The sequence below is a fragment of the Anopheles moucheti genome, chromosome 2 (assembly GCF_943734755.1).
Source record: "Anopheles moucheti chromosome 2, idAnoMoucSN_F20_07, whole genome shotgun sequence".
Lineage (NCBI taxonomy): Eukaryota > Metazoa > Arthropoda > Insecta > Diptera > Culicidae > Anopheles > Anopheles moucheti.
The window spans coordinates 59,682,360-59,696,919 of NC_069140.1; the positions used below are offsets into that span (position 1 = coordinate 59,682,360).

The 14,560-nt window shown below is 39.0% G+C and overlaps 1 protein-coding gene across 1 annotated transcript in view; it reads right to left on the reverse strand.

Annotated features, from left to right (window-relative positions):
- Window positions 1-3,738: 3,738 nt before the first annotated feature.
- The window catches only part of LOC128298371 (homeotic protein ultrabithorax-like), a 54,965-nt gene continuing 44,143 nt past the window's right edge, over window positions 3,739-14,560 (reverse strand). The window contains exon 3 of the mRNA XM_053034123.1: window positions 3,739-4,031. Coding sequence (XP_052890083.1) covers window positions 3,739-4,031 — 293 coding nt within the window. The remainder of the gene's footprint in view (window positions 4,032-14,560) is intronic.

Genomic DNA, 14,560 nt, shown 5'->3' on the forward strand with positions numbered 1-14,560 from the left:
TCATTTCCAGTTTCGCTTCGGGTTTACATGTGGTAAGGGTGGTGAGTTATTGTCGTTAGGATCACATTCCGGCACTTAATTATCGCAGCTCGATTTCGTTGGTTGTCGTCCCGAAACTATGTGCTGTCCAAGGCGGGCAATATGCACTTCGTTCGGCGTGTGGCAGGTTTGCAGCTGAAGGTTTGGCAGAATGTAGAACAATTTTTCTCCTTTTCCAGCGGCTGAAAATATGGTCTCGCAAAGCATGACACTTCATAAGCACTTCATTAGATCGTATGGCATTCATTCTCAAGAAATACCACCGCCAATACCATCATTAAATGTATTTCTCACTCGACCAAATTTCTATGGCTTTCGTACATTATTCCGAATGGATTAGATGAGCTGAAAAGCTGTAAAAGCTATACATTTTTATGGATATAAAATAGACAATCAATTATGATGTTATACTATTCGTTGAAATGTCTAGTTCCGTTTTGAATTTACCGTGTACCAGGAATTTGTACGAACATTTCCATTATTATGTTGCTTAACTGCAATACACACACACACACGCACCCACACTCACAAACATACACACACACATACGCTGAACACTGATATGCTAAGATTTTCTGTCATATTCGATTCATTTATTTTCTGACAAATCTGGTAATTGCTTACGGTCGGTTTCCAACTAAAATGACCCACTGTTCTCCTCTTTACATTTATTTTTGCTTTAGATATTTTCTGATTTCTTCATCTTTGATCTAGCAAGAGAAAACCTTGCCGTTCCTTGTAAGGTTCATCCTCCATTTACCACCTCCTTTGCTTACTTAGTGTTTTGAGCTTCTTATAACTGCGCTCCTAATAGTTGCTGAGCAGCATCTGCAGCACTTCGGGCTGCTCCAATTTAGTTACTTAAACCTACCAGCAAAACTATGTCTCTTTGTTCATTCTCAGTTTTGTTGATCTAGCCTTCTGGGCAAAGGAGGTTTGCTCAAATTGCGTCTTACTTCATGTAGAAGCTGTAGTTGTGAGTAAAACATACGTTCTCTGGTCACATGTACTCTACTTTGGGTGGTGTAATTTGCTGTAGTCGTTGATTTTTACCTTTATTGGAAAAGCAGTCAACTAAACCAGTTTAGTTGCATCAAACATCTTGTTTCATTGTTACTCTTAGCAATCCTTATGCCAGTGTTATTCCATTGCATTTAAACACTCCCTTCTTTTAAACACAATTGCGTTTACGCTGCTTATCGCTTACTAGTTCAATATTCAATATTCATATTTAAATACAGGATCTTCTTACGGGCTAGTTACGTATACATTTAATGTTTTGTTTGTAGTTTTGTAGCTTTTTGCAATAGAGGTTGCGCGTTACAAACTCTCTCACAATTGCCGCTTTGTTTTGCACTGGGTTGTAAAAGTAGCATTTAGGTTCTTTCCTCCAAGAAGTAAACGATTTGAGTGGCTTCGTACGTTGAATTTTATGTTACTTCCCTTCAACTCTTATCGTACTTTCGGGCGAAATCAACATCACTAACCAAAACTAGGTTTTCTTGCTTTTCTATAATTATATGTTTCTTTTCGAAAGTGTTCATTAAATCTACAGTTACGTATTTCCGTCCTAGATATTTGTTTTGGTTCTCTCTTTCTCTCGGCAGAACATTCTTCGCTTGGTTTTGCAGTCCGTTCCCGTTCATCACAGAAGAACAGCAGAACGGCAAAATATACCAAATGGGGGCTTGTTTCCGGGTATTCTCTACAGGTTTGGGGTTTAAAGGAAGTTTCAAAGTCGTTTCATGTTGTGTTACATTTTACCACGATATGATACCAAACAACGTTTCCCAGTCAATGTTGATGAGCAATGCAAGAGATCGAATGTCACTCGTTGCTATGAAGTGAAAATAAACAAAATGTTCGACGTTCCATTTCTACATGTTTCATTCACATGCTACAGTTTTGAATTTGCAATAAATAAGTACATTGGCATCCAATGCAAGAAGTACAGTTAAATTCATTGCTGATGTTTAAAAACAAACTACACATGCATTGCATTACTTCGGGACAACGAAGGTTTGTAGTGAAAGAAGTAGGGGTGTTTTAGTTTAAGAAAAGGTTTATTTCAGTTAAAGCTATCAATATGTACAAAACGATACTCAAGTTAAAAAATTAAAATCAACAAAAGTGATCTACTAAAGACAACAAAACATAAGAGCACTGGGAAAATGGCTGCAGCTACAGAGTACATAATAATCAAAATAAATAACGAAGCAACATTACAGATCATTTCCAAAATTTGTCTAAGTCTCCCTACGGCGAACGAACGTTGGTTCTTTTACCCGTTGGTCCTATAGCAGAGCATCAGGGGTTTCTTTTTCCTTGGGAGACCAAACTCAGCTATCTAACATGAAAATACTCTTTGCCGCGGACTCTAGAAGGTACGATATTCGTACACGTAAAATCCTAGTAATCGCACTATGTTAAAAATAAAATCAATGGAACGGATTCTACATTATCAGTTACGTAAGTTCTACATTATCAAATCCAAGTTGATCGAGATAAATCTATAGTATTGCAAGTTTTTACATCACAACAGAAAGCTATATTCTGATCTCGAACTGGTGTATGCGAACTGAAATTCGAAAAAGTACGACTTTTACAACGCAACTCATTAAAGCGATGTGAAGGGATCTCCGCGCTAATGAACTTCTTTGACAATTTTTGGAGAAGCTACTACCTATTACATTATGTGCAGTAAATTTCGTTCCTAGTACGTCTGTTCTGCTTCATACACATTTTAGTTACGTATATCTGTTTCCAAACGAATCTTCTTATACTTGTCACCGCTTCGAGAGAACTGCATCTTCTTTGTTTCATTTCCTTTGCTTAAGTCCGATTCAAATTTGTACACTGGTAGTAGTTGTTGCATTTGTGTTCTTACAGTTTCCTCGTATGCGTTGTAAAAAGAGTTCAATCTTCATTCTGTTCACTTTTGTTTACTTTTACCATGCGCCTATATTACAAAGTGCGACATACTTGCCACCAGTCGTGCTCGACGGCATCATTGCCACATCATCCCGGAAGCATGATTCGGTATTAGGAATGGTCATTAACCTATATGTTTGTTCTAGGATTGAAGATTGAAGAAGTGGGGTTGAAAAAAGTATTCTTGAATATATCTGCCTATTTAGATGCTGAGTTATTTCACATAGAGGATTCTAATAAATTTCAATCGTTTTTAGGTTCACCATTTCACTACCACCATTCACTGTTGATGCCAATCAACTGAAACAAAAATGAAACAACGAACGAAAATTCTGAAACCGGCTAATTTAATTGATCACAATTTTTAGACACAATCGCTGTTATATGAAATGTGTTAACCCAAGAATAGGTAAACAAATGGACCAACGTAAAAGCGGTAAGGAAACAAATTCAAGCTCAACCTGGAAGTGGAACAACAAACGCACAAGTTGTTGCAGACGAACACTAGGAGCAGTTTTTTCAACGAACACAGAAGGAAAGATGAACTTAGTGTATGGATTGCATGATAGAATAAGCTGGGGCCTCGGAGGCTGCACAACCAACTAAGAAGGATTTGCTAAGCCTACCTGCGAACTTTGATGACACGAAGAGCAGATAATCAATTTGTAATTGCCGTTTTAATGCGTTTCCTGATTCAAATGGAATTTCTTCCCTTTAGTATAAATAATTACTAGCACTACTGTGATTGGTGTGTTGTTGGTGTAACCCCTAGTTTTGCTCATGTAACGCGGCCGCTGCAGCTGCCGCGGCGGCCGCTTTCTGTGCCTGGGCTTGTTTTTCTTGCTCGTTTAGCTCCTTGATGGCTTGAATTTCCTTCTTTAGCTTCATTCGGCGATTCTGAAACCAAATTTTGATCTGTCGCTCGGTTAGACAGAGAGCGTGTGCCATTTCAATCCGGCGTCGACGGGTAAGGTAGTGGTTGGTGTGGAACTCCTTCTCCAGTTCCAGCGTTTGGTATCTTGTGTAGGTTTGGCGTCCTCTTCTTCGTAATCCATTTGCACCTGGGCGAAAATAGAAAGCATAGACGTACAATTTGAAAATGGACATCAAACTCGGAGTGCAATCTAGAGAATATTACTGTTTGTTCAAGTGTCTATTTTACCAACTCTCTAAAATAATTAACTATTAATAATCTGTTTACGCTACGAGGTTCCAAAAGTTGACCAAGTACTTTTGGTGATAGTTTTATCTTTCGTTTGATTTACAGTGCGCGATCGCGGAAACGTATTATGTGCCAAGTTTAGCTGTTGTGTAATATATTTCTATGTTGAGGGCAAACATCCCGCGAACATACACGAAGAGAAATAAAAGCAGCATAACCAGTTTCTGGCCATCCATCCTGGCTGAACGTTGTGAGGGTATGTGTTTCATTCGTCACGAGTTCTCGTGACTTGTGTTCAGTAACGCAGGACACGGAAAACGAAGGCTCGCACCAACATAAGAAGAACAAAAAATTGTTCAGAATGTTTTTTGAATGCCGCCACTGCCAGACATGTACAAGCATTCGAAGTTGCCCTGAGATTCTACTGCCGTACACAATGTGGGGCCAACGAACTGTTAGAACGATCTACCCAGTGTTCAGTAACCGCGGGTAGCGTACAATTCGTTTTTATCATCCCTTTGCAGTGGCAGCTATGTGGTTGCTTTTGGTGTTGTTGGAAATCTCGATTGTATTTTTGACCGATGTTGTTGCATACTACATTTCTCGACAATGTGGAATATTTTTTACTCTTTCCTTGCGGAGAATATAATGAATGCAAAGCGTAATAGCGTTTACAGTCGGTTTGAGTGTGGCTCCACAAAGCAGACAGCAACCGACAGGCCTGGTATAAACGTAGTAATGAAGTCAAATTACCGCACAGGGAAGCTGTAATTACTGACCTAAAAATGAGCACAGTATCGAACGAGGCAAAGTGAATCGCCAACGCCATGTGAAAATATTGAGCCCCAAACATCAACTTTAGGTGAAAGGCGAATTTACTACAAAATGCCGGCTATTGGGTTGGACAGATCATAACGAAATCGACCCAAAACTCTGGAAGGGCCTGCCAGCTATGCCATGCCACTGCATTGCACTGTAATTTTTGTGATTGTTTTTTCAACCACTTTTTGTCCACATTCGTATACTTCCAGCGGTACATAAACGATCATCGTTAACGTTCGATCATATCAACACCGACGCGAGTATATCAGATGCGAAACCATAACTTGTATCTCTTTAAATAAGCTTAAAAGCAAAACAAAAACAACGCCTAAAATTAAATTGTTTCGTGAGATTGTGTGAGAATAAGCTTGCAGAGCCTGAACAAATGTTGTTATAGTTTTATGAAGATACTTGCGGGTTTGATAGCGGAATAATGCGTGGATAGATCTGATTTCCTTTTGAATATCGTTGGTTGGAACATCAAAACGTCCCGGTACGAGAGCCGAAATGTGTTCAACGATCTTCCGAATGTGAAAGGGATTTTAACATTATAATTAAGAAACAAGACTAGCTTTTCGCTTAGACAAGTCTATTTCGGAATGTTTGGCCCCAAAAAACACCACCCGGTGGCTTCCAGCTTTGACAGCATGACATAGGAACCCAAAGTAGATAGAGAGATAATTTAAGCTTCCATTTGAGCTATGGGTTTTTTTTTGTCTTGATACCCTTGAAACAAAGTGAAACGGAACCTGATCACACACACACGCACACGCACACGCTTCTGCGCGGTTCACGCTCAACTTAGAAAGATCTTGGAACCAGCAAAGATCAGCTAAGGGTAGCAAAGATTGTACTACGACATCGTCGTTTCAGCGGATGAAACGAACCAGTTGGAACGGACGCAAAATGAAACGAAAAAAGATAAGTCCTGCTTGTACTCCATAACGATTTCAACAGCATCCAAGAAAGCGGCAAGCACGCAAAACGCCGAACAGCGTAGGAAAAGACTAAGCGAAGAGAAGTATTTAAAGACTGCCGGGCGGAATAAGATCGAAGAAAAAGAATACAAAATGGAATCGTCAGCCATCATCATGCAGCCTCCGTTCCCAAGGTTTGCGAAGCTCCTCCTAAGATGATGAAAGCGGGCACGGAGAATTCGAATCCCCAGTCACTCCGGAATTCCCATTACACATCCCCGAGAAAAAGCAAGGGTCGCGATCGCGACTGTGCTCGTAAATTAGTGTGCAGAATCAGCATACGAATACACACAACTCTAAATACACATATGCACATGCTGATAGACTCTGATGAGTAAATAGCTTACGATAACGAAAAGCAAAAACTCAAAGTTCTTTTCAATAAATCACTAGTTGGGAGTTATTTATTCAAATTTAAAAACACATAATACTATGAGCCATGAATGAGTAAGCAAGATGATGATTGCATGTAATTCCGAAATGGGAACATTTCGGTTAACTCCAGGCTACCTGCATAAGTGAAAAAATAGCAAATATATTTGCAACATGGATTTGGTATGGATCGAAGATAGATTGGCTTTTCATTATACAAAGCCGAGATGATTTAAATGCTCTGCTTTCAAAATCTGTCTTCGTATTTCCTTCATATTGTATTCACCATACCTTTTTATTATCAGTAGAACGGCCAGGCCGTATATCTACATTCACCATACCTAGAACCTACGAAATTATTTATATCCATCGTTTATTCATCGATGCAGCCCTAATGCCATTGACTTACGCCGTAGCACGCGAAGATTGGTCCTTGGAACGAATGACGCTTATTTTTTATCTTAATTAGGGGCTCAACTTTGTCTTATCATTTTCTACGGACTTTGTAATCTTGGCATAGTTAAGTTTCGTTGGAATAAAGGCTGACTAGGGTTATCTCTCATGACCAAATGAAGGAATGATTAGTTGTGAGAATTGGGAGTTATGGCATTCAAAATTAGAAAAAAAGTGTACTATAGTGCATATTTGTCGCGCAAGAATGTCAAACTGGTTCAACAGTCATTTTACTGTTTTGTCAAAACATCTAAGGAAACATTCAACTAACCACACTTTAAACTTGCAGCTACAATACCTCATCTTCGGCGTTATGTTTTGAAATCGGAAAATATCTGCTGTAACATACATTATTGCTTATAAACTTGCGCAGCTTCGTCTTGCGAATGGAACCAAGGTGAAAATGAGACTTCGCAGATTACGGGCAACATAGCGAGGAATAATGAAATATAACAGTATCCGCATCTTGCAGTATCTGATGACTTGACTGGTAAAATAGCACGATCAGCTCCAGCGTGAAACGCCCTTACATAAAATCAAACCAGAGATACCTTCAATGGAAAAGGAAAGCACATAGTAGACTCTACGTGTGGCGAAAAGATTCGCTGGGACAAATAAAACCATGAAAACTGAACAGTCACACATCCCTCTTCATGATAAAATCCCCATACCTCATCAGATGAAAAATAATACAACAAAATCCCAGCGGGAGTAAGCATTCGCTGTGGTTCAATCCGAGAGACCGGCACTTCCAATCGAAGTCGTTCAACAAAACCTTCCTTGTAGCGATGCCGAGTATGATGCCGGGGTGTGCAGCGGAGATACAACGAAAACATGGTATTGCAAATGCTTGTTATCTTTCTTCTTTGCAAAGATGTCTTCGTCACTGGCCAATGCACTTGTCTATACACACTCCTTTTTCTTTGTTGTATGCAGTATCTTTCAACGCTTTAGAAAATTGCACAGCACAGGCTAACCAACTCAATGGTGTGCTGAAAACTCATATGTCTTATCCTCGTGACGTTGTTAAATGAATCGTGTTTTTCCTTTCATGCCTACGAAGCCCTTTATTAATAAGATACGCACCACTTTTCTTGACCATTTTACTTAAACTGGTAATAGAAAAAAATCTTTATCAAACCATGAGCAAACGACCAAACGCCATACTATATTGTAGAATTAAACAAGTTCTTTTTAGCCAAGACACGATTGTAATGCGTAGAACGGTTTTTGTTGTACAAAACTGTACGTATTTAACTTTACTTTAGCTTAAATCCTTCGCATTTAAGTAATCACATGCATTCTGTTGGTATAAAGTATTAAAGTTATGTCTTATGTGTAACAGTCAGTAAGTTATGTAACCTGTTGATAGACTGCACTCATAACACTAATACTAAAACAAGTATTTCATATACGTCCACCATAACAGTCACCATTTTCTTGTGTTAGAGCCACCATTGCATGTTAGAACAGTTTATAAGTTAATGGAATATATAGCAATTTTTACGAGAAACGTCTTAGTTGTAATTAAAAAATAAATTTCTATTTGTTATCTTTGCCGTTTTGAACGTAATGAGAACTATTTTCAAGATTGTTACGCAACGTACCTTCTTACAGATAATTTTCTGTTGCGATGTTTTCGTATTTGAAACTTACATTAAAAGGTTTGGGTTGATAGTTGTATGAATTGTAAATTGATTTAGTGAACAAATTATACGTTGGTTTAATACGCTGACTGATCACAGCCACGAAGGTGCACAGTAGAAGAATCTAAAGATCGATGTAAGCACCTCCCACGAAACGGTAGAGAAAAGAAGAAGCCATGGTACAGACATTTATCAAGCTTTATTACTTAAAAGATGGTTGTAAATTTATTCCTTGCTCCACCAGAGAACTTCATCATTTTTTCTTTTGGACCAAAAACACCTTTTTAGAGCCTTTTTGTCGCCCCTAGCCACAATGAAAAACGAACATTTGCGCAGACGCTTTTCCATCCAGCCGCTTCTTTTCGAAAGAAAAGCTTCGCTGGCGTTTGCATTAACTGAGAAAAGAACAAGGTCAATAAACTGTTCCTTCTTTCGCTCTGATAAATGTACGAAAATGCTTGGATTACCTCTCCCTTCTCCCAACTACAAAATCTTACACAGCCATTGCAAAACACGTGGCAGGACGCCCAGTGAATTATGAACATTTTCTCCTAGGTAAAGCTAGCTAGGGTAGCGCGACAATCTTGATGCAATATTACCACCCTACTTCTTCAACACGCCGCTTACTTTGGGTATGATATACGCGAACGAATGAGAATTTAATTCAATGGGGACTGATGAACTTATTGGTAAGCGAGAGGTATGTATAAAGGAACGTCTATGCTCAAATGAACCTTATAACATACCCAAGATGTCTAAAAGAAGAAAGTAATACGACAATAACATTTGCTCCCGACAATTAGACGCTCGCACAAACCTGGCATAACGATTGCTCGAAATTTTCATCCACCACAAAGCTGCCAAAAGGGAAAACAACACGCCCATAATTCTTTCCTACGCTTGTCGCTCATCTTATCCCAAGGGAAATCAAGGGCGATTCTTCGTCCAGAAGGATTGTATTTATGTTCTTGCCTTCTATGTCTTACACCGTTCGTAGATTCACATGAGTATCAATCAGTTGCTAAATCAGCAGAACGGGTTTCGCTCGAATCATCATGCCAATAAAACATAATTGAATCTCACAATCGGACATATATATGAGTGATAACTTCATGATTTCAAAGCTTGCTATTATAAAAGAAAAAAGTATGAAATGTTACACAATTTAGGAAACATTTCATCAAAAAAGAAAGTTTTTACAGTACTCCATGTTTTTTTAAACAGTACCAAAACATTCAGCAAAAAGAAACCAGTGTTGTTAACTCTTCTCACAATCAAAGGATCAAGTCATTATGTCCACAAAAGCACAGCTGGCCAGCATACTCACATTTAACATTCTAGGATAGCGATGCAGAACAAGAAAAGGGATAGCATAATTTACAGGGGCCCTTGTTAAAACAAGATTTATGAATCTTTTCTTGCTTTGGGTCGGTTCCTTCAGATGTTCCAGTAGAACATGACCGAAGATGATTGGACAGGCCATGTTTCATAAATGAGACTGGTTTCAAATTGCCAACAAACCCACGCATAGAAGAAGGGCGTGAATGATGTTAATAATGCTATAGAAGAGGATGCAAGGGTGAAGATTACGAAACAAAATCTGCAACAAAATGTGTACACCCCGATAGCTGAACATATGATACTACAACTTTTGCAGAATCGGATATTTGTGTGATAAAAAGAAAACTGAACATCTCTTCGTAGAAGGAAGTGTGTTGTTAAATACATAATGTTCTTCTTTTTTCTACTAGGAACAATAACTTGAACTATGTAGGTAAAAGATAAGCATCGTTTGAATATGAAAGATTCTTGATTCTTTTTCTTAAATTGACTCCTTCCTACATCTTGTTTCACTATGCAATAAATAACAACGTTAACGTTACAAATACATGTGAAATACTATTGTTACATAGATGCAGAAGTACGTAAAAGGAGAAATTCACGATGAGAAAATAAGTTTTCAATTAAACGAAATCTTTCCGTCGTTGAATAAAATTCCTCAATCAATGACTAACAGTTTGAATACATTGTGAATTTAATGAAATCATTTAATGGGAAAGTGTTGCAAAAGTTAATATAACACACAATTAATTTCTAAACTATGTGCGGCATACCGAAGAATGTGTTATACAAACAACGTAAGAGTACATTTCGATTACTTCAATATACTCCTTGTTAAGGGCCTATTAGTTGAGCTCAAGAAACCGAGCAGAAGGCGACACAATAGTACCTATGAAGTATACCCAATTATGTGCATTAAAATTTAGTCGTGCAAAAACACTGCATCATGTTCAATTTAACGATTTCGAGATACATAGATAAAGATACTGCACGACGCGGACGATATTTTCCAAGCAATGTTCAATCCTGGCGTGGTCCCAGAACAATGATTACAATAGCAGTGAAGCCACAAGGGGCCACAACTCTGTTCCGCATTTGCCTATGTGGAGGGAGGTTCGAATGCACAACACAGAAGCCCTTAATTGACCACGAGCACAAGGAATGTCAACATAGTCTTGGCCTTTGCTTCCATTTTGCTAGTCTGTAGTAGTTGGTTCAATAAAATTGTGCCTTCAGGATAGGCCAACCTACATTGGAAAGAGACAGGGCAGGTTTCCATTCGTCCGCATGTTTCCCATAGTTCCGTAATTCCCAACTTCTCACACAGATTGATGCGTATATAGACCGTCTCGCAGCACCATTCTCCTGCATTGCGTTCAGAACGGCTGAACACAACGGCGAAGTGATGATTTCCATGTTACTAGCCATGGTGTAATAGTATATCGAAATCCATTCATTATCGATCGAACATTGTTTAATTTAATCCGATACAATAAAATATGCGTCCATTACGTAATATCCTGGGCAAAGTTCATAAATAAAGTAAGGAGAAATAATGAATTTTCACGACGAGACGCAAGGCAAGGATGTGACTGAGGAGCTGTTGATGGTTTATACGCACCATAACTTACACAGCAGCGATGCACCTTCGCCGAAAAGGGATCGAAGCCGATTTTGGTGCAGGAATGGCAAATAAATGCATAGACAGGCAATGGATACTCCAATTGGCGCTGGTGTATGGCTAACCAGTTTGATCCTAGTACATAACTCACATAACGCTCTGGTCAATTAATAAACCATCAAACATCATAAATCAAAATGGATTCCCAATATTTCATGATTCCGATACCGGTCGGATGACCGGTGCAAAAGCGAAACTACGTACAACTTGTTTGCGGCACGATATTGCGTGGTCATCGAGAGCAGTTCCGAATTGCAGCGAATAGCACAGTAAGCCTAGTGTGTGGCCATTCATTTAAATCAATCTCCTCCTTTTCGTATCGGTCCGCTTCACTTTCCCCACGCACGCAACGATACGTGACGAAAGCGTCCGACAATGATCACACTATGCCGAGAACCGATGAGAATCTATGAATGTCCGTTCGCAACGAACGAAGACTACTCACCCTATCACTGACGATAGCGCCAGAACACCCAGTTCGATAGCGAACGGAGCCTTCAGTGATCGTAATGAAGTGTTTATAATGGTAGATATAATCAAAAGTTCTTTTCATTTTCCATGCCACGTCATCTACCTGCTCCTTGCAAAGCGTCTGAACTCTTCTGCAGCGAGAAACAAAAACTTGTGTCGAAGCGAGCAGTAAATGCAACAGAATCGATCGATAATGCAGCTTTTAATCAAAGCCGTAAATCTTGAAAAACCTGTGGCCAAAGCAAATATAAATTGTCTGAAGGAGGATATGCTCGCCTTGAACCAACACTTCACAGAGTCAAGATTGTACATCTTAGATGATGACGGTGGCGATGACGGTCATGATGATGGTAGCGGAATCTATACCACCCTATTATGCCTTCTTCAGAAGCGCTACAATGCAGAAATCCATAAACAATAGCCGTCTACTCGTTCACTCGTGCCATTGGTAATCATAATCATAGTAATCTAAAGTCGAGATCTTAATTCGATACACTTCTTAGTCGATGATCTTCCAGGCAGGCAGATCGTTCTTGTGGTTGCTAGTTCATATGTATTTTGTTGTTGGTAGAAAATAGTAAGCTGTACTCGTAGGATGTGTATATAGCACGAACGGTTCAAGAGTGATTAATTGTCTGTACCAGTCGCTTAGGGCAAAAATAAAGAGTACGTGTCATGGTGATTGAGTAAAATCGTGTTAAATCGATGCGCAACCAATCAAATCAGATTACAAGGGATGTCGAAAATTGTGTACAGTGAATGGCCTATTTTACTTCTTCATTTTAAAACACTGCTCTTACCCTGTCCAGCGTCGCATTTATTTCAAATTTACAATTCATAGCATTATAACTAGAATGGGCTATGCCTATTCACTTTCGTAAATACGTAGATCTTGCGAAGTTTGCAGTAAGTATTAAGTGACACACACAATATTACTAACCCATATTCTTCGCGGAAACAGTTATGAGCCACCATTGAATAACCATTCAACTATAAACATCGAAAAATAAAACAGGTCAACGGTAAATACGAACATGTTCAATTTAAACGGTAGCAGCTCCGTGTGTGAAAAGAAACAGCAACACGTTTCATATGGCCGGCAAATAAAATTCATCCTACTTACAATCTACATTCCCTTAGAATTCACACAAAGAAACAAGCAGCACAATTGTTAAACGAGTTCGTGGTTTCTGAAAGGAAGGTAAACTCTGCAATACTCATAGGGCAAGGAAAGGCAACACCACACAATGAAGCATTGGCAATCCGTTCAAATATGCACGATATTTGCGCGATAGCTTTTCTAAACTACCTTTCTAGCGATGTGGTTAAGGGGATAACTCCACCAGCATGATACTTAAACACACAACCAAACTCCAAAGGTAACCTACAAAGATCACACGTAAGAACATTCACGAAACAATAGAAACATAAACTAAATCCCGATCTATTTAACTATTTACTGCAACCTTTCATCACACGGTTGCAAAAAAGGCTCTTGAGCAGAGACTGGAAAATCGTTTTGATTTGCAAACGAATTTACTTACTCAAAGAGCGATTTGCTTTACGTTGACCACGATGGACAATGTTTGTTCAATAAATTCGAATTATGTAAACGTCTAGTGTAGTGGTCTAGTCATCATTAGTATCGTCAAGATTGATAGTCTCACCACAAATCAAAAGTATTAAGCAAACGCCTTGCAAAAAAACTTATAAATATAAGATTATACAATTGATTAACTATTGCCATAATGCTATTTTATTACAATGTAGGATTGACAATGGTACTGTACATAATTTCTCTGAAAATATCGAGGTATTGCAGATCGTAGCTTCGAATCTAATTTTGATCTTTTTGTGAGGTATACAAAAACTACCTGCAATCGGTTTGAACGTTGTAAGCACCAAAATCATTCAATGGAACACGCAGAACAATCTTATGCGTGAAAGGCCATCCTGCGTTATCATGAATGGATGCGGGCTTAGCATTTTCAAGTGCTGAAAAAAAGTTCCGAATTGGTTACGAGATCGTAACGTGGCGTTTCTGATAGGGCAGCATGTAACATGTGAGTTCAGCATGGCGTTAAAGCCATACATTAGAGAAGGATCTATAGGGTGTTTTAGTAACCAATAAAAAAGCGAGAAAATTCAGAAGAACAGAGACAGAGAAGGCCGTGGGTAAGAGTTGCAATGGCAGCGAAGGCTATAAACACAAGGGAAAAGAACCTGTTCCATGTTCCATGCTCGTCCTTCCAAATCGGGCAGGAAGTGCGCCAAAGGTAGCGAAGCCATGGGCGGTGAATGCGGGTACCAGTTGAGGTACAGTGTGCGGCGGGATTTATAGCCTCTGTATAGAATTTATGGTTTATTTTCGAAAAACAACATCAACGCAATGGAGGATAAAATAAACATACAAAAGCCTTTGCCGGGCCACGTCTAGAATCAATGTGTTTGTCATGGAGCCTGTGGCCAAAAGTTTAAGTCTGGGTTAAAGGCTCGTCCTTTCTATGTGATATACGATGATGATTATACTGCAGAGGGGTTAGTTGTGGTTGCATGCAACCGAAACGAATGAAAATCCCCAATAATGTCCCTAAAAATTATCTGAGATACAAACTCCTTTCTATGGTGCGTTCAAGGCTTGAAATATTCGACTATGTCCCATCAA